We start from the raw sequence: 21,448 nt of genomic DNA, 5'->3' as shown, positions 1-21,448 counted from the left end.
AACAACAATCGTTTACTGTAAAATGTACCATTTACTTTGTGTAAACAGCGTCTTCTCATCATAAGTTCGGTGAATCATCTAATGTTTAAATCACTTTATTTCAACAAACTTTTTTAGTTTCTTCCTCACCTATGTGTTCGTTCCTTGATTTTCTTATTCTTGTCTTGTTGTAGGGAACAAGACAGCAAGAAAACAAGAGTAGGGTGAACAGGAGGAAAAAAAAAAAAACCCAAGAGGGTAGGATCTTACTGAAAACTTCCAAATTTAATACTCTGAAATGACTATACATTTGGATTATAGCTACATTTCCATGTAACTTCCACAATCAATTGTTTTTATATTGTTTACAAAGTGCTTTAAAGTTTAGAGAGATTTTATCCAATTAAAGAACTATTGCAAGGGAAAATGAAGTAAATATTTGTAATCTTCAATACAGAGCACAGAGTCCGCAATATTGGGAAGCTTCTAATGCAGTGATGAACGTGACAGAAGATTACAAAAGTTATGTCAGCTACAGCTTTAACTACAGCCTTGACAATGACACATCAGGAAATGGCACCATTGGAGCTTTCCAGTATCCCTTCTCTCCAGTCATGGACAAGGCCATCAATGGCATCACCATCATCATCCTCTTCATCACTATGATTTCCCTGGGCTGCACCATGGAGATAGATAAGATCAAGCACCACATCGTCAGGCCGAGTGGTGTGGGCATAGCGGTGGTGGCTCAGTTTGGAATAATGCCTCTCACAGCCTTCTGTCTGGCCAAGATCCTCCAGCTCGAGTCCATTGAGGCCATCACTGTACTCATCTGTGGATGCTGTCCTGGGGGAAATCTCTCCAACATTTTTACCTTAGCTCTCCAAGGGGACATGAACTTAAGGTAATTTACACTGGTCTACATTGAGGAAAGGTTTCAGAGGTGTTTTCAGATTTCCGTTCGAGCATTTATTAGCATTTAAAAGGTACCAAATGGGTGATTCCATGATTGTGGTGTCATTTGTTTCCTACTGATATTACAAATACTGTATGCATGTAAAGTAAAGGTAAAAGACACTAAAAGACCGAGGTAAAGTGTTCTATACAGCATTTAAACAGCATTTTGGGCTGCACCAGCTGAAATATAAATACACTTTACTTTAAAACATAATCTCTTCTACAGAAGTATTTAAATAATACTTCAAAAATATGAATATTTATGCATTTATTTGTAAAGCTATTTAAAATCTCATGAAATAAAACGTGTAACTCCATGAGCCATCCATTTTAGATTTCGAAAAATGTACTTAAAAAAAAAATATATATATATATATATATATATATATATATATATATATATATATATATATATATACCACATTATATATATAAAAAATGTATATATAATTTTTTTTTTAGGTTTTTTTGTTCCATGACATTTACTCAACCCTGTTACCTGAACACACATTATCCTCTATGAAATATATCAAATATTCCACAAGAAACAAGTTCAACAGGAATTTATGAATTTCCAGAAGATCATGGGAACAGTATGTTTTTAAAGAATAAATAAGTTTTTCATTATTTTTCCCCGATGATATTGATAGTTACTCATGTATTTGCTAATTCTATGCTTAAAAATTCACACTTTTAATTTAAATCCTGTTACTCGTTTAAGAGCAAAATGCAACCAATTTCAGCCAAAAAAAAAGTAAATAAAATTATATATTGTTGCTGGAGATGGGTTTAACATATTCTTGGAATGGTTAAATGCATGTTGTTGTTTTTTTTTTTATTCAGATTGAGATTTTTTAAATATTTACAACAGCTAAATGACACTCCAATCGTGGAATCTCCCAAATAACCCAAGATCAGTTCATTCACTGAAGTCACAGACTAGTTTGTGGAACACTACAGGTTTCCTAAACTTTTGTTTAAATGCTATTGTTAACACCTGCAAAGAATAATGTGAAAAGTGACACAAACTCTCTTCTACAGTATTGTGATGACCACATGCTCTACAGTTTTGGCATTGGGTGCAATGCCCCTTCTCCTGTATCTGTACTGCCGAGGGTTCTCTGGTCTGGAGAATGTAGTTCCCTACTCTGGGATCTCCATCGCTCTCATTATGACCACAGTGCCCTGTGCTGTAGGAATTGCCATCCACCACTGGGCACCACGTTACTCTCAAATCGTAATTAAGGTAAACTGCAACTCAGGTGCAAAACGTGTAACTTTTTATTTTATAATTCAGATATAAAATTCATTCATCTATACAACCTTAACACTGCTGAAAAATCCAGCTTAGTCTGACCTGCTCCCAATCTTTTCCAGCTGGTTATTAATTTTCCAGCTTCCTTATTACTTGACTAAATTGATTTAATAAATGTTTACGATTTTCTAATTGCCTTACTATTGTGTCATTTCCTTAAAAAATAACTTTTCTATGATGTAGCATTCGTAATAGTCATTTGCAAATTGGTTCAGTGTGCACCTGTCTTAATTTATCCATGTCCAGCAAAACAACCTCTAAATTTCTTGTTACTGTAAATTACATTTCTTTTAGTATGCCATCTTTTGCACTTTGTTGTGTATTAGACCTTTGGGGTAAGTTTAGAAAACACTGTCCTACAATAAATTAGTAACAAATCTGGGAGTACAGGTGCATCACAAAAAATTTTTATATCGTGGAAAAGTTCATTTTTTCACATTATTTAATTCAAAACGTGGAACTTTCATATATTCTATATTCATTACACATAAAGTGAAATATTGCAAGCCTTTTGTTTGTTTTAATCTTGATGATTACCGCTTACAGCTCATGGAAATCAAAAATCCAGTATCTCAAATATTAGACTAAAGAATTTATTATGCAGAAATGTCGACCTTCTGAAAAGTATGTTCATTTATGAACTCAATACTTGGTCGGGGCTTTAATCCTTTTGCACGAATTACTGCATCAGTGCGGCATTGCATGGAGGCAATCAGCCTGTGGCACTACTGAGGTGTTCTGGAAGCCGTTATGCAGTTATGCGTTGCTTTGATAGCGGCCTTCAGCTCGTCTGTATTGTTGGGTCTGGTGTCTCTGATAGATTCTCTATGGGGTTCGGGTCAGGCGAGTCGGCTGGCCACTCAAGCACAGTAATACCATGGTCAGTAAACCAGTTACTAGAAGTTTTGGCACTGTGGGCAGGTGCCAAGTCCTGCTGGAAAAGGAAATCAGTATCTCCATAAAGCTTGTCAGCAAATGGAAAAAGTGCTTTAAAATCTCCTGGTAGACGCTGCATCGACTCTCGACTTGAGAAAATGCAGTGGATCAACACCAGCAGATGACATGGCACCTCAAATCATCACTGACTTTGGAAACTTCACACTGGACTTCAAGCAACTTGGATTCTGTTCCTCTCCACTCTTCCTCCAGACTCTGGGACCTTGATTTCCAAATGAAATGCAAAATTTACCTTCATCTGAAAAGAAGACTTTGGACCACTGAGCAACGGTCCAGTTCTTTTTCTCCTTAGCCCAGGTAAGACGCTTCTGACGTTGTCTCTGGTTCAGGAGAGGCTTGACACTAGGAATGTGACACTGCGCCAATTCTGTATTATAAATTCTTTATTCTAATATTTTGAGATACTGGATTTTTGGAGATACTGGATAAAGATTAAAACAAAAAAAGGCTTGAAATATTTCACTTTATGTGTAATGAATCTAGAAAATATGAAAGTTCCACTTTTGGAATGAAATTAATTTAAAAAATTTTGAGATCCACCCGTAAACTGTCTGTAAAATCAAGGATTCAGTTTTAAACACAAACTAAAGCCAGCACCAGTGAAAAATCTTTCAACTGCTGTAGCTAGGCTTAATGACCATCCAGGAAAATGCCTCTTTATGCAATTTTGATATAGGCAGTTGAGTTAGGCTCACATTTATAATAATATTCCTGTACTGTATTATAATTCTGATTGAGGCTTCGGCTACAAATCACAGCACTGAATTTAATTCACTGAAACATCAATGACTCTTATCTTTTCAACAGGCTGGTTTTAGCATCTTGCTAATAGTCACTGTGGCGATTGGTGTGATCTGTGGCATCACTTTAGGGGCAACAGTGTGGATTCTGTTCTCTCTTAAAATGATAGCTGTGGGTTTTCTCATGCCTTTCATAGGCTACCTGTTGGGCTACACCATGTCCGTCATTTTCAAGCAGAATGGCCCGTGAGTACCAAGAATGTCTTTTAAAGCTTTAAAGCAAAGATACATCATTGTACTTTCCTCTGAGATGACTAATGTCCATGCTGAAATGTAATCCATTATTCCAGTATTTCCAGTATTTTACATCTCCTCCCCACGAATTCACAACGGCTTGTGGGACATTCTAAATGCTTAACATGAAAAAAGCTTATCATGGCTTAATGTACCAAATCTTACACTCTAACCTTGTCATAAACACTATCTACTGGTTAAAGGACGAAATGGCAATTGAAAGAAAAAATTGAAAAAAAAAATAACATCCAGTACGTAGCAGATCTTTGGACGTAAATGTCTTTTTGATGAGACGAGTAAGATGAGAATCGCCAGACTGCTTTGATTTATCAGGAAGGCTCCAGTAACTTTTTTTTTTTCAAGTTATTCAATCATTAGTAGGCTATCGCCACCATACAAACAATTTGCTATGCAACTACAGACTGCACAATCACAACTTCTTCGCAGATATAAAGGGGAAAAAAAAAATCCAGGGTTTTAAGATGTCAAAAATCAGACTCTTATTGAAGAATCACAAAACCCGAGATGTCTGCATATGATCTCATGAAGCAATGTTCATGCTTTTATTCAATACTAAAACAATTACCTCATTAGGCGGGGGTTTTCCCACGTTTTCTTTTATTACATTTCTGATGTCTCTCCACAGTTATGTTTCTTTCTTCATATCTTATCTATAATTGTGGTGCAAGTATGGCCAGCTTATTTAAAAAAAAAAAAAAAAGTTTTTATTTTACTGACTTATGTCATGGATTTCAACAATACAGCTTAAGAAATCACTACCAACAGATCAGAAACAACAGAGCAAGCCTAGAAGAAAAGGATACATTCGTAACTGAAGAACTTTCACAAGTTAGAGTCACACTAGCTTGATCTGCTTTGATTTTAGTTTCTCTGATTAACATACTGATTTAAGTATAAGGGGCAGTGGTAGCTCAGTGGTCAAAACAGTGGACTCCTGATTGGAAGGCCATGAGTTTAAGTCCCAGCGCTACCAACCTGCCACTGCTGGGCCCTTGAGCAAGGCCCTTAACCCTCAATTGCTCAGTTGTATAAAAAAAAAGAGATAAAATGTCAGTCGCTCTGGATAAGGGTTTTTGCTAAATGCTGTAGATGTAATGATTTCTCTCATATATCTCATATATTAGTCACACATGATTGGATCTTCTTTTTCATTGCTTAACCTATACCAATTGATTTCTTTAAGATATACCATTTGCTTTAAAATATACCACGTATTAAAGTGAAAATTATGAATTTGAATAGATCTCGACGGAGTTTAAACGTCACTTAGGCGAGCAAATAGAACAGAATGTGTCTAACGTAGATTGTGGATTGAAAGACTAGTTAAATATATGAATGGATCTTGGTAAGTTTGTTCAACTTGATTATTATAAAAGACACACTGGATAGTTGCAGTTTTCTGCTGTCTCTTCAGGTGCAGGAAGACAATCGCTATGGAGACCGGCTGTCAAAACATCCAGCTGTGCTCAGCAATTTTGAAAGTGGCTTTCCCTCCAGAGGTCATTGGACCCCTGTTTCTTTTTCCACTGGTTTACATCGTATTTCAGGGTGCTGAAGCTCTACTCCTCATCTCTATCTTCAGAATGTACGAAAGGTTTAAACCCTCAACTGAAGGTGAGATATCTTGCCAGTCTGTTAAAGGTAAATTGAACAAAGGTCACAAATATGGCTGCTGACCTGAAAGAGCCTGTAGTACTTTGTCTAGATCAGGGGTTCTGAAACCTTTTGACTGTAAAATAAATTCCACAGACACTTATTCATCAACATAATCCAACTATCCAAATATAAAAAATAAATGTAGATATACTGTATATGGTTTGGATTAAACCCATTCAGTTTAACTGACCAGTCAAATTTTCTAATACAGTGCTCTCTCCTAATATCCATACTAATTATCCCTTGGTAAATATGAGCAAAGAAGGCTGTGAAAAACTGTTTTATTGTTTAAGCTTTTGATTTTTTTGTTAAAAAAATTCCCCAAAATACTCTGCGCTCATGGATATCAAACAATTGCAAACAAAACACAGGTTTATTTAAAAAAAAAATCTTTGTTAAATATAGGTGTGGAACAATTATTGGCACCATTTTACTCAATACTTTATGCTACCTCCCTTTGCCAAGATAACAGCTCTGAGTCTTCTCCTATAATGCCTGATGAGGTTGGAGAATACATGGCAGAGGATCTGAGACCATTCCTCCATACAGAATCTCTCCAGATCCTTCACATTTCGAGGTCCATGCTGGTGGACTCTCCTCTTCAGTTCATCCCACAGGTTTTCTATGGGTTTCAGGTCAGGGGACTGGGATGGCCATGGCAGGACCTTCATTTTGTGGTCAGTAAACCATTTTTGTATTGATTGTGATGTATGTTTTGGATCATTATCCTGCTGGAAGATCCAACCATGGCCCACCTGAAGCTTTCTGGCAGAAGCAGTCAGGTTTTCATTTAATATCTGTTGATGTTTGATAGAGTCCATGATGCCATGTCTCCTAACAAAATGTCCAGGCCCTCTCGCAGAAAAACTGCCCCAAAACATTAAAGAGCCACCACCACATTTAACTGTGGGCATGAGGTACGTTTCCATATGGCTACCTCTCTGTGTGCCAAAACCACCTCTGGTGTTTATTGCCAAAAAGCTCTATTTTGGTTTCATCTGACCGTAGAACCCGATCCCATTTGAAGTTCCAGTAGTGTCTGGAAACTGAAGACGCTTGAGTTTGTTTTTGGATGAGTTTAGAGTCTTTTTTCTTGAAACCCTTCCAAACAACTTGTGGTGATGTAGGTGACTTCAGATTGTAGTTTTGGAGACTTTCTGACCCCAAGATGCAACTAACTTCTGCAATTCTCCAGCTGTGATCCTTGGAGATTTTTTGGCCACTCGAACCATCCTCTTCACAGTGTGTTGAGACAATATAGACAAACGTCCAATTCCAGGTTGATTCATAACATTTCCAGTTGACTGGAACTTCTTATTTATTGCCCTGATGGTATAAATTGGCATTTTCAATGCTTGTGCTGTTTTCTTATAGCCACTTCCCATTTTGTGAAGCTCAACAGCCTTTTGCTGCACATCACAGCTATATTCCTTGGTCTTACCCATTGTTATGAATGACTAAGGGAATATAACCTGTGTGTTACCTCACATTTAGACCCCTGTGAAACAGGAAGTCATGGTTGAACAATTTCCTGTTCCTAGTCACTCAGGTGTACTAAAAAAATCTAAAATATCAATTGGAATATTCTTCACGTTTATTTTTCTCATATGAATTCATAGCGGTGCCAATAATTGTTCCACCCCTATATTTAACATTTTTTTGATAAACCTGTGTTTTGTTTGCAGTTGTTTGATATCCATGAGAGCAGAGTATTTTATGTGAGTTTATTCAACAAAAGATCAAAAGGTTGAACAATGAAGACAATTTTTCACAGCCTTCTTTGCTCATATTTACCAAGGGTGCCAATATTAGTGGAGGGCACTGTAACCAAAAGACCACTATAATAAATATAGTAAATTTGATAATGGCGTGTCACGACTAGAGTTGTGTTTAATATGCCGTGGAATGTCACAAGTTAGTTCAAATTACTACATAGTTCCCTCAACAACCTTTTTTTCTCTCTTGACTCTTACTAAGACAACAAATAGAACTCCACCACCAGCACGTCTAGTCCTTCTTGTTCCTAATTTTGTAGGATTCAAATACCATTAAAGCACACTTTAATTAAGAAGGAAGCAAATGAAGAATAGCTGTTCCAGACGTTTGACCTTGCTGTGACCTTGACCCTCAATTTTAGATCAATTCCAAAAATGTAAATCAGTTCATCTGCTGGTTAATATAGTAACTTTGATGATATCATGCCATGATTTCCGCCACTGTAACAAATATAACAATAAACATACCCAGACCCCAAGGGGAACTCGGACTCCGCTTTGAGAACTTCTGTTGGTCCAAAGCCGTCGAATGAATTGATGAGCTGATACAATTCTATTTTTAATTTGAACTAACAAAAGACTGACACTCCAGCATATGTACTGTACAAACCTGGTTTGTATATTCTGTATCTTTCATTCATATTTAATTCCTCATTCGTTGTGGTGTTTTTGTGGCAGATCCTGTAAAAAAAGCTGAATTTCTGGTAGTGGACCACACAGTGGAGATGGTGGAAGTTTCTTAATAAGACATCGCCTGGATTGCAGTACAATTCAAGGGATATAGTGCAGACCATTAAACCAGACTTACAAACAAGCAACAGGACGACTGACAGGATGAAGGTTATGTTTGTCTGAGCATCTTGTTAACGGTGCTGATGTGGAGCTCGGGGCGAGTTCTGCATTACTCCATCCACATCTACTCCAAACATAGGGCATTTAGAGCTTGTTGTTTTTTTTTTTTAAATCAGTAATGAAAATGTGGAATCCTGATGTTTAAAGATGATTTTCTTCAACAAAAGGACTCCAAGTATTATACACCTTTTTGTAAAATTCCCTTAGAAAATAAAGTTTTTTGTTTATATATAAAATAAAAAAGTTGCAAATCTGTAAAATAAAATAAAAAATCCAAACAGAACATATAGGTGAAATGATATTTAATCAGAAACAATTATTTACAATGCAGAGATAAATAAAAAAAAAATTTTTTTTAATCCTATACCTGGCAAGTAACATCATTCTTTTCCAAAAATGAAAAACAGATGTTATACAGTACAGGACTTCACTTGTTTGGTATTAAATAAATCAAATTTACATTAAATTATCCGACATTTGCACCAGCGATGATATCAGGATTATCTTCGTTAAAGCAAGGAGGAGTTAGGAACTTGCTTGCTTCGTAGAATTAAAAATGAATTTTACAATGCTAATCAATAGCACTTCATATTCAAAGTCTTTTTTTTTCTTCTTTAAAATGTACTAATGCACACAAAAAAAGTGAAAAAGCCTGTGATACTGTACATTCTCTCAAGCTTTACGATGCTATGAGAAAACGTAACGTTCAGCCAATGCCTATGGAAATGGAGCCTCGCTGCATGTATAGCTAATGTAGAGATGAATCGGTGCGCTACTGAACGGCCTACAATGTGTTTTGTATGCTTTCAGAGCAAATCCATGGTTTTTAAATTCCATACATCACCAACCACCTCAATCCTACTCTAAAGCTTCTTAAAACACTAAGTCACATGCCTTAAGAGTCAATTAAAAAAAATTAAATAATAATGCATGCTAAACAGACAAGAAGATTACTTTTTAAAAAAAAAAAAAAAATTAAAAAAAAATAAAATAGTGCTAGGCAGTGACGAATACATGGGGGATAAAACCAGCTCACTGTAAGGATAGAAATAGCCCTTGTTATACTGTAGCAGGGTGTATTTAATAAAATTATTTCCACAGACACCATTAAATAGCCATGAGTGTGAGGACACTTTCAATTAGAGATGCACCGACGTATCGGCTGATAATCGGTAATCAGCCGCTAGTTTAGAAACATCCGATGATCAGGGCTGATTATATCCTGTCAATCAAAAGAGGGTGGGAAAACACATGGAATTCGTGCTGTGTGTAAAGATGATGTCGCTTGTGTGGAATGACTTTGAATTGGGTGACGATGACGACAAAATCGCAGTTTGTAAGCTCTGCACTGCTGAAATTTTACATTTACATTTATTCATTTAGCAGACGCTTTTATCCAAAGTGACTTACAAATGAGGATTTTTTTCCCGTATGCATGTTAACGAATGAGTGCTTTTACACCGGACGCTGCAGCAGTGAAGCGGGAGTTTCGGCATTGAGTCTAATTTATTTTTTTGCCGCGTTGCTCGCGCTGAATTAAGTACACTGATGAGAGATTTCAATGAAGATGAGTTGAAAAATATATTTGTAGAGTAGTATATTTCATATCCAGTTAATGTTAATATATAAGAAAGTTTATATTATATATGACCAGTTTGATGTCAGTGATGAAGTAGAAATGCTTTTGTTAATGGTGAGTGAATGTGAGACTAACAGGAGGTTTATTAGTGTTCAGTCAATGTTATTGAATTTTAATAATTCATATTAAGTTAAGAAATCTTACTTTAATCTTCAGAATTGAGTTAAAGTGTTAATGTTAGAGTAATGTGTTTTCTGTTTATGAGACCAGTTACTGTGAAACAACTTGTTGAAATGGAGAGAATACAGTTTTTATTTGCTTTTCCTTCAGAATTGTGGAATTAATTATTATTCATTTAAAAGAAGGCATAAAAGGCAGAACTATCGGTTATCGGTTGAGAAATTTAGTATCGGTGCACCTCTACTTTAAATTCTACAATCTGATTAAAAAAAAAAAAAATCATTTTTAAGTTAAGCAAAATATGCAAACAGCCACTCAGTGCTAGCACGAGTGTGAATCTATCACTCACAATATCAGGTGGTACCATGGGTGTTTTTATAACATTGTTGTGTGGGTGTGTTTCAAAACGATATGTTTACTACCAAAATAAGATTTAAATCCTTTAAAGACCTTTCGTAAATCTTTACTTTCTGTACAGTGTTATGTCTTTGCTACATGTCAAAGGACAGAGGAATCAAAAGCTGTGAAGGATCTGAGTGCGTGTGTGCGTGCACGTGTGTGTGTGTGTGTGTGTAAGTAAGATACGTGTGTAAATAATTTGCAAGTTCTGGACTGGACAGAACTGGTGGCTCACGCTGGGCATCAGGTCGGTCGAGTTCAGTATCACCTGAGATGGGCTATGTGTTGCAGAGATGCAGCTCAAAGTCAGATCACAGCAGTCAGGCATGTGCGGCTGCAGTCTTTGTGGCCTGAACGACAGAGGCTGTGACAGAAACTCTCAGGAATCCTTTAATAAGGGAATGTCTAATGGGAAGAGAAAATGAACAGGGTTTATTCATGGAACAAAAGCTTGAAAAAGATTCTTAATATCCCTGATGTGCCTGGGATAAATATATGGAATAAAATACGATGGAAAATAATGAACGACTGTAGTGGCGTGATGTGACACTGAAGTTGGTTATTTTCCCAAATAACAGCAGTGTTATTTTCCTCTTCTATCACAGCAATTTTCTGATGAATGACACATCACAGTTTTACGTTGTGGAATGTCACATGTTACTACTTACATTATAACAGCTCTATACAGTTCCCTCACCAACCTCTCTTGACATTAATAAGACTGGCAGCTCCGCCCCTAACGAGCCTAGTCCTTCTTGTTACTAATTTGTATGCTTCAAATTAGAACTGCAACAACTAATTGATAAAATCGATAATAATCGATTATGAAAATCGTTGTCAACAAATCTCATTATCGATTAGTTGGTCTGTGCACGGTACATTTACTCATTACGTTACTTCTGTTACGAAAACACGCTTCGGAGAGTAAATACTAAAGTTGTGTCCCAAATGATGTCCTATAGACTTACACTATGTACTCTACCATCTAATGCAGTGTTTCTGCGGACAGTTTTAAAAATGTTTACATAATATTATATCTTTTTTTTGTTAAATGTATCAAAATATATTCAAATGAGATGTTTTAAAATGAATCAACTTGGTTATTCGAGTGAATTCACAAATATCACGTTAGCTGAGCTGACGATCGTTCATTGATGGATTTATTTTAAATGTATTTACAAATGAAATGATGATTTGCAAAAACCTAGGAGTGGTAGACAAGTTCAAGTGTCGCATTGATGGATAAAATAAACAAAAGATAATTCAGAGAGTCAAATTAGATGTCACACCAACAATAAAATGTAATTGAACCTGGTATTTGAACCAATCCCTGGGTAATGACAGGTTCTACCAATCAACCAGGGATTGATAGGACTGTAGAATTCAGTGCTGTTTGTGCCTCCATAAAAAATAATGCATAAATACTTATATAATAAAACTTTTATATATATGGGGCAGTGGTGGCTTAGCGGTTAAGACTCTGGGTTACTGATCAGAAGGTCGGGGGTTCAAGCCCCAGCACTGCCAAGATGCCCCTGTTGGGCCCTTGAGCAAGGCCCTCACCCCTCCCTGCTCCAGGGGTGCCGTATCATAGCTGACCCTGCGCCCTGACCCCAGTTTCCTGACAGGCTGGGGTATGCGAAGAAAACAATTTCACTGTGCTCTACTCTATATGTGACCAATAAAGACTCATTATTTATTTTTTATATAAGTATTTATATATAAATTTTTATAGATGCAAAAAAAAAAGCACAGAATTAAATTGCAGTCCTAAATTAATAATATATATTCTGGTATGTGTTGTGTTCTTTTCAGTCTTATATAATTGGACAATTGTGTAACGTTTTAGGCTTAAGTTTATATTTGTAACACCCAGTTTGTGGATTTTATTTTAAACAAATGAAAAAATGGTACTGGAAGTTTGCCCCCATCCGATTAATCGAAAAAATAAATAAAAAAATAAACAAAATAATCGGCCAACTAATCGATCATGAAAATAATCGTTAGTTGCAGCAGTACTTCAAATATCGTTAAAGTACACTGTAATCAGGCTATTTCAAATATTTGACTTGCTGTGACCTTGACCCTCATTGGATCAATAATAAAGTGTGATCAGTTCATCTGCAGGTTACAATGAGAATTCCACAGAAAATGTTACTAACATTCAAAGACTCGTTCTTGAGACATTGCGTTAATGAGAATCGAAACGTACGGATGGACAGAAACACAATGCCTCTCTAACACCTAGTTGTGGAGGCATCAAAAAAACAAAAAAAATATAGCTTGCCATGTTGCTGAGAACCCGGCAGGGTAAAGTCCTCTGTCCTGAAGACTCTCCCATGGTGGAAAACTTCCTAACTGTTCTAAAGTGCTGACACTTAAGACTGCTTCCATACGTTACAGTATAAACATCTCCTTCCAGAAAGCGTCACTCTGTGAACAATTATACATTTCTCCTAGTTTTTTAATTTTTATCCATTTATCAGACTTGGTTTATGTGAAGTATCTACCACACAAAGTCCCTGTGAATGAACTGTTACTATAGAATTAATAACGTATTAGAACAAAGACATGGAACTACAGTCCTAGCCGTGATGTTATAGAAAATGAATAAACATCAGATTCGAGAAAGGCACTGTTGACGTATTTTAAAACAGTTTATAGTAGTGCTGAGCACAGGTAGATGGAGAAAGATAGATTTCAAGGCACCTAGACGTGTGTAAAAGTCTTAACGTTCCACCATTTTGATGAAGTCCCTCCCTGACATTTTCCAAACCGACTAGAAAGACTGAAAAGCTTAAAAGAAACGAACGAAACGGTTAAAGGAATAGTAGAAAAACACAGCAAGTTCGTACCATCAGCGAGGTTCTGTTCAGAGCCGTGTAGAGACGGTAAACTGTTTTGCTGACTGGAGTCTGGATTCCGGCACTGAAACGCTGAAGACGCTGCTGTTGCTCCCTGTGCACCGTCCAAACTCCAGGAGGATGAGAAGGAAGATGAGGAAGATGGCTGATGCACCACTGAGATCTCTGTGTGCTGAGAATGTGTTGTTGAGGACTGGGTTAACACATGCTCCATAGACTCTAGTTGTGTTTGGGGTAGGAGCCGATTCAAAACCGCACCTCCGGCTCCAGACACAGCTTCCTCGTAGGACGGCAAGGCGACCTGCACACCCTCCACCATGATGGTCACCGGCTGCCCGGAGTCTCCCTGCTCACGCCTACAGCAGGGGAGAGTGCAAATAAGCGGAAAAGTTCCACATATTTTCTAATGACATGTGAATGTTAATAAATACCTTGAAGTAATTACTATATTTATCCTTAGAATTTATAAACATTTGTTGTTCCGATGTACATTATTGCGGAAATTGTTTTCCACTGTATGCCATGTCTGTAATGTTACATATAAGCCTGTTGCCAGAGCCATATCTCCCTACAGCTTTCACCTGGTTTCTCACTGAAGCTAAGCAGGATTGAGCCTGGCCAGTACCTGGATGGGAGACCTCCTGAGAAAAACTAAGGTTGCTGCTGGAAGTGGTATTAGTGAGGCGTTCTCAAGGGGTGCTCAACTTGAGTCTGTGTGAGTCCTAATGCCCCAGTGTGCGTAGTGTTGGGGACACTATATTGTTAAAACCGCACCCTCTTTCGGATCAGACATTAAACCGAGGTCCTGACTCTCTGTGGTCCCAGGACACTTCCACACTAAATGAGTATGGGTGTAACCCTGTTGTCCCGGCGAAATTGGCCCTTGTCTATCATAATAATAATCCCCATCTCTGAATTGGCTACATCACTCTCCTCTCTGCTCCACCAATAGCTGGTGTGTGGAGGGTGTTCTAGTGCACTATGGCTGCCGTCGCAGTGCTACACACTAGTGGTGGTGATATGATCCCCCCCAAGCAATGTAAAAGCGCTATATAAATGTAACTAACTAACTAACAGTGTTGCAAGGGACGCTTTAATGAACTGATATTTAAAGAAAGGAATTCAGTACTTCTTCACTGCATCTGCTTCCAACCAAAGCCTGAAGGAAAGCAGCACGAGTAACCAGTAAATAGTCAAATAATCGATTCTGGATCAGCAACTGAAATAGTACTGTACAAATTAGACGTTGAAAGACAGTATTTATAAACGGTGGACTGTAGCTGTAAGTGTAATATTATAAAACACGCTATATTGATGTCTAAATCTCAGGGCAGGATGTCCGCGGGGGGTTGTGGGGTTAAAGGGGAATGCCTTTGCACAGAGATTGTGTATGTAGCTGCCAAATCCAAACAAGCAAAAATTTCAACAAAACCATAGAAAAAGAGGAGTTTCAATAGCAAGCGGGGGGGCTATGAGGAAACAATATTATTAATAAAAGCAAGGCAACTTGCACTTAGAGGCACAGCATGAAAGGCCTTCAATATCACTTGGACTTTCTTGTCCAAAATGTAAAAATGTTCAAATGTTGTACTCGCTACATAAACATAATGGGTTGCCCATTTTGACCAAAAAGTATTCAATTATTACAATCACTATTTCACCAATGGAAAACCGATTTATCCCTATTAACATGCCATTAAGGTGTTAATCGTTGTCATTTAGAGATATTTTTACCGATACTTACAACACCACCATGCATTTCGAACATAATGCTAATCCAGTAATGTTGTTGTGTGGCCTTTATTGTGCACTGAGTCAAATATTCTCATAAGATTAATAAACTGAGCTGTGACTAAGACTAACCATTTTATATTTGATCACACCACAGCATTTGGACAAATAGCTCCACCTTGTGGACTCCACAGTCTGCCCTGCTGGTGCATGATCATAATTCATAATCATGTCTTTCCATATTTATTTATTTGAACGATGTAGCATGTAAGGTTTAATAAGTCCTACTGTGGCAGAACTGACAACAGTTTTCATCAGGTGTAAAAGATCGATCAATAATCAATCTACAAAAGGACCACTGAACTAATGACTACTACTACTACTACTACTACTAATAATAATAATAATAATAATTATAAAGAACTTCAGTTCAGGAAATGCATCAGTGATTTTTTTTTGTTGTGGCCTCACTGATTGCATACCTCATTACACCTTGTTGAGGGAGAACTGCATGCAAGGTCCAAATAAAGAAGTACTTTACTTACACGAGGGTTTGGGGAAATGTTCATTAATTAATGAGCACTCAAGATAAATTTAACAAAAGTACTTAGCGTTACCTGACTTCTTAAATCTGTTTTTATTTTTTCCTGCATACAAAAGTTTTGTGAATGAGGTCTGAGCCCCTGTTTCAAAGCTTTACTCCATTACTGTTCAGTAATTTTAGAACTCTTTCAAAAATGTGGAAACATTCACAGTTCGCATGTTTTGGGTACAGAAAATACTTAAGTGACTGATTGTAGAAGATGGCTCAAAAGCACACCCATTTATACTAAAAGATACTGCTCAGATAGAGTAATCATGTGTAAAAAAAAAAAGGGCAAAAAAACAACAACAACTAATTATTGGCGTGAAACCTAACTTGCTTTGGGGCAACTAAGAATATATTAAAAACCAAGAAAACTGTTGTTTACAGATTGTGTTTGCACCCTATAATATGAGGATTACAAAAATCTAAAAGTAAAAGTGAGCTCACCGTCCATGATGAAAAGCCTTCAGTTTGGGCTGGAGTAACACGAACACCACCATTAGGAGAAGGACAAGTGCCACAGAGCTGGCTGTGGTGGCCACAATGGACAGAGTATTCATTCCCAGCACAGGAGCTGCATGCTTTTCTGTACAGAGCAGAATTTATTTTTACAAGCTTTCCCCCCTCCCTTACTACACTTGGCTTTGTGACAGCTGTTTAATGTACTTCGTTCCAACCAAAAAAACATAAGCCTACAAATGGCTAATGAAACAGAAGTGTAGGAAGGAGCAGTGGAGAACTGTGAAGTGGTTTGGCAGATGTCTGAAGTGAGAATTCACCTTGACTGAACACACAGCTGATCTGCATGGGACTGTTCCATTCTCCGTTCTGGCAGGTAACATATTTGTAATCTCCCTTCAGTGTGTAGCCCTCGTCACAGAAATACTCCACCACCGTTCCGTCAGTGAGACGATGGCATGGTGATGGATGGCAGGCGTAACCCCCGTTCTTTGGCTCAAATGGAGGACTGCACACTGAAACACACAGGATAAACTGCTACAGAAGAAAAGTCTGAATACGTGATAGTAAGAAATCCGGCCTTACGTCCATGCCTTTCCCAATTTAAACACAACCAGTTCACTTTTATTTTCATTTGGAACAAATCAAGCTCACAATTGAACACATAATTTATTAGTATATTATTAAACCATTTTTTAATTGACATCGGTTTATGAGTATTCTTAAGCACTCGTACAGAATTTAAAACGGTATGGAGGAACCCACAGCTATTGTGGAGGCAGCGTGGTGGGCCCGAGGACCAGAGGCTCTCTCTGGTACACATGACGATGCTGGGTCCGTCCACGGTGTAGCCGGAGTCACAGCTGTACTGCAGCACGGTGCCTACAGGGAACGAACCTCTGTTTGTCTCAGTCACATTTACTTGTCCATGCTGAATGGAGAACGGCCTCACACAACCTGGTAAGGAAAAAGAAAACGTTAGGAGCAGAGATTTTATCCAAACAAATATGTTTTAAAACCAAGCACATTTAAAATGGACCTCAAAATACTTAGTAATACTAACTTGTATCAAAAATCTAAATTGATGGGTAAAAATGACCATTTAAGGAAAATTTAAATCAAAGATGGTAGAAGGTACTTGGAAATCCCCTTGATAGGTCAACTCTTGAGATACACACACACACATTATGTATAATTATGTATATATATATATATATATATATATATATATATATATATATACACACACACACACATACATACACACACACATATACATACACACTGCCGGTCAAAAGTTTAAAGACACTTGACTGAAATGTTTTTCATGCTCTTAAAAACCTTTTGATCTGAAGGTGTATGAATGATTAAATGACAAAAATATAATTGTGCGAACATATTCATTTCTTTCATTAGAAAACTGGATGGATGACTTGGAGCGAAATATTCCGTAAAGCAGCCGATAAGTGTCCAGCATAGGTGGGAACTCCTTTAATACTGTTTAAAAAGCATCTCACGGGGATTCCTGGAGGATTGAGGAAACCTGGTTGAGAAAATGCCAAGAATACATTTCTGTAAATTCTAGGTGAAAAGGGTGTCTACTTTGAAGATGCTAAAATACTAAATTATTCTGATTTATTTGGGATTTTTTAATCACAACTCAAATCATAATTCCCCATAGTACCATTTGTGTTACTCCAGAGTTTATTCTAAAATGTGGGTGAAAAATTTAAATACAAAAAAAGCATGAGTGTGTCTAAACTTTTGACCAGATGTGTATATCTAATCTTCAGTATGGATGATCTGTTCATTTTTCAATGGCAATCGATTCAGGCACAGCATCGATTCTGCAGAAATTGCACTCAGACAACCGTCAGATAAAACAAGGAACCGCCAAGGTTTTCCCTACCACAGAAAAGCTTAGGCGTTGTTGTTTTTTTTTTTTTTTTTTTGCGGAGCACCTGAAGCCGAATGAACGTAAAAAGGCCATTAGGCGACGTAACAGAATGGATGTAAAAACAATGGTGAGAGTTGTTTGATGCGCTGACAAAAAAAATAAATAAACGGAAAGGTAAGCCAGTGACAGGAATCAACAATCAATCAGTGTCTGGCCGAACGTTTGTGTGATTGGTGTGTGACAGACGCTCCTCATTAAAATAATCAAACAGCTGATTGGATATTTCTCTGTACCGTCAACTCGGGATGGTACTTACAACCATCAAAGTGGAGAAACAATGTTGGAAAGCTAATCTGAATTTTTCAAAATACCCAAGCACCCACTTGTACGGAGAGGGAACAGATTTGTAGTAAACAAATGTGTGGTACTCAATACTATATTCCCTAACAACTCAAGAAAGAACAAGTGAATGTATGGAAAGAATCAATGGGGCAAGTAATTCATGGCTGCACGCACCGTCTTCTTAAAACTTGCCAGTGATGTTTACATATAGAGCATGTTTCATCCGCAACTTTGCTTTATATGTCGACTGGAGTTATTGGCAGAAGAATACAAACAGTGCCACGAATAATGCCATCTGACTGTCCATTTGTAATACCAGATCTGCTTGTGGAGGAAGCCATTGAGGTGTTCCAACAACTAGTGAAAGCAGTAGGGGGAACAAAGGTCTCGTTGGTCAGGCATGGACTAGGACATCCTTTAGCAGTGGGCTGTCTGGCTCTGCCACAAAGAACCACAACCTGCTATGTGTTGACCAGGCACTGGCTAAGAGGTCTATCTGCTCCAAACGTTTCCTAGATCTGGGCTACCACCTCTGGGAGCAGATCCCACTTTTCTGGACATACACAAGAGGGCATCCGTCACAACACTGTGCAGCTCCCGGAGATGAGTTGCTTTTGGTAAGGCCAGTTGTGGGTGGGGCCAACCTAAGGAGAAAAGCAGTTGACCTTGTGCAACTGTGATGGCTGATATATCTGTGCATCCATTCACTTAAATAAGGACACCATTTCCATCCTCAGAGTTTGCTGACCATCTGCAGACTGGCAAGTTTGTTTTTGTTGGGGCCTGGTATCAATGAGGCCTTGAGCCCAAAAATCTGGGGGCCGGCAGTTGAAATGCAGATTGCATCTCTGCAACTCTGTCATCAGGACCCACTGATCCAATGCAGCTGACGTCCAAAGAGTGATGTTTTCTGCTATAAGGTGCCCTACCACCAGCCTCTACCCTTCACGGACTTGCTCTGTAGGACTCTAGTGGTATTTTAATTGTTTTGGTCCCACCCCACAGAGTAGACAAGGGGCACTCAGATGCCTACCAGAGGTCTGAGGGTGTGGCACTCCCTGCCTAAGGTTAGTGTGAGCCAGACGGATTCCTTTGTAGCCGTTGGAACACAGAACCTGGTTGTGGTGTCCTAAAGGTGCCACATGAATGGTCTGTTTGGTGGTGCTGGTTTCGAATTTTGAAACCCGTACCCTCCAGGGGCTCTTTGGCGACAGGACCAAGGGTGACCCTGGATTGTACTGAAAAATTCAGTAGGACTGATTTGCACACATCAGGCAGAGTGGATTTTGCTAATCAGAAAGAGAGTTGTCCCATATCCTGACACGGGTTTCCCACCATCAGGAATAAGGTGACAATAAGCTCCCTCAAAGAGGGATCAACTTGGAGGGGGCTGTTCCAACGACTGCAGGAAATTAGCTAATGCCTTGAAAGTGTGTGCCACACAAAAGGCAATATTTTAAGTCCTCATTAGCGTTTATCTGGGCAAGACTCTTCCCCAGACTGCTGAGAATAGAGTTGAAACCTGCACATTGGCTGGTAAGTCCTTATCAACCTGGGAAAACATCCCAGACATGGCTGTAGACATGGCACCCTCAGGCTCCTCTGTAATCCCTATAAGAAGGATGACTTCTTGTAAAAGCACAAACCACTGGGTTGTACAGCTTCAGCTGCTGAACCAGTACATTAAGCTGAGTCATGTCTGCAACCAGGTTGTTGATTTGCCTAGACAACAATCAAGACTGTACTCTTGTTGTGCTTATTGGCCGTTGCCGGACCTAAACATTTGTGACTAGCAAGCTGTTTAGGTTCAGAGGCTTCAATCAACTCTGGCCCAAGGATCAAATCTGCCTGTTTGGGAGCATGTTATAAAAATGCTTGTAATATGGAAGAAAACACACTCACTGAGATGCAAAGGAATGAGATGAGGCTATCCCCAGTTAGGAAGGAAAGGTCATCTGGGTTCACAAGCTGCTAAGTGGTGAGCTCCATATTTTGTACACGTAATCCGACATGCACACGGGCGAGAAGAAGACAGGGAAAGATGGCTGCATGACAGCAGTATTTATTGCAACTGACTGCACCAGACATCATTATGTGACCATTTTTGCAAGGTCATGGCAGATGTGCACATGTCCACATGGAGGTATCCTGATGTTTCACATTGCCCTTGGTAGTTAGGTGGGGTGACACAGAGCTGACTTTAATGAGAATAACAAATTCCTGCTTTAAATCTCCCTCCTAACACTGCTACTGACCTTGACTGAGCACACAGCTGATCTCCGTAGGACCGTTCCATTCTCCCTTCTGGCAGGTGAGGTATTTGTAATCGCCCTTCAGCATGTAGCCTTCGTCACAGAAATACTCCAACACTGTGCCATGAGTCAGACGATGGCATGGGGATGGGTGGCAGGTGTAACCCCCATTCTCTGGCTCTACTGGGGGGGCACAGTCTGGTGGGGAAATGAGATATTTTTCATTATATATGAATGAATACATGAATGAATGAGTGAAGATAAGACAAATACATGTTTATATTGACAAATTTTATGTTTCAACACTACAAAAGTAGAACACTTTGCATTCAGACTTCAGCTCTATTGGTGTGGAAATCAAGATTCACACACTGGTACAATCCCTTTTTTTTTTTTAAACAGATCAGCCTAGACTACCAATACAAGCAGAACTGTTTAGATAGATGACCCAAATGTGACGCATTATATTTTGTGTAAAAACACCCAGCTGGTTTTAGAAATACTTCAGCAGTCCATTAAATAGGCTTGGCATATATGCGAGTTCTTATCTTGACACTATTTTGGGATTTGGTTAAGCTTGCAATATTAAGCAATAGTTTTACATAGTCATGTG

At 38.3% G+C, this 21,448-nt stretch overlaps 2 protein-coding genes across 2 annotated transcripts in view; one reads left to right on the top strand and one right to left on the bottom strand.

Moving 5' to 3' along the window:
- The first annotated feature begins 268 nt into the window (after positions 1 to 268).
- LOC128612361 (hepatic sodium/bile acid cotransporter-like) lies at positions 269 to 8,576 on the top strand. Its single transcript, XM_053632467.1, has 6 exons — positions 269 to 312; positions 437 to 883; positions 1,978 to 2,182; positions 4,016 to 4,194; positions 5,678 to 5,877; positions 8,373 to 8,576. The coding sequence occupies exons 1-6, from the start codon at positions 278 to 280 to the stop codon at positions 8,435 to 8,437; spliced, it is 1,131 nt and encodes a 376-aa protein (XP_053488442.1). The 5' UTR covers positions 269 to 277; the 3' UTR covers positions 8,438 to 8,576.
- Positions 8,577 to 8,833: 257 nt separating this feature from the next.
- LOC128612354 (sushi domain-containing protein 6-like) overlaps positions 8,834 to 21,448 on the bottom strand; it is an 18,458-nt gene continuing 5,843 nt past the window's right edge. The window contains exons 4-9 of the mRNA XM_053632450.1: positions 20,839 to 21,033; positions 17,110 to 17,301; positions 16,665 to 16,859; positions 16,333 to 16,471; positions 13,560 to 13,924; positions 8,834 to 11,109 (exon numbers count right to left, since the gene is read on the bottom strand). Of these exons, the coding sequence (XP_053488425.1) occupies positions 11,084 to 11,109; positions 13,560 to 13,924; positions 16,333 to 16,471; positions 16,665 to 16,859; positions 17,110 to 17,301; positions 20,839 to 21,033 (1,112 nt within the window). The 3' untranslated portion in view covers positions 8,834 to 11,083. The remainder of the gene's footprint in view (positions 11,110 to 13,559; positions 13,925 to 16,332; positions 16,472 to 16,664; positions 16,860 to 17,109; positions 17,302 to 20,838; positions 21,034 to 21,448) is intronic.

The sequence above is a fragment of the Ictalurus furcatus genome, chromosome 9, assembly GCF_023375685.1.
Source record: "Ictalurus furcatus strain D&B chromosome 9, Billie_1.0, whole genome shotgun sequence".
Classification (NCBI taxonomy): domain Eukaryota; kingdom Metazoa; phylum Chordata; class Actinopteri; order Siluriformes; family Ictaluridae; genus Ictalurus; species Ictalurus furcatus.
This window is presented reverse-complemented; position numbering and strand designations above follow the sequence as displayed.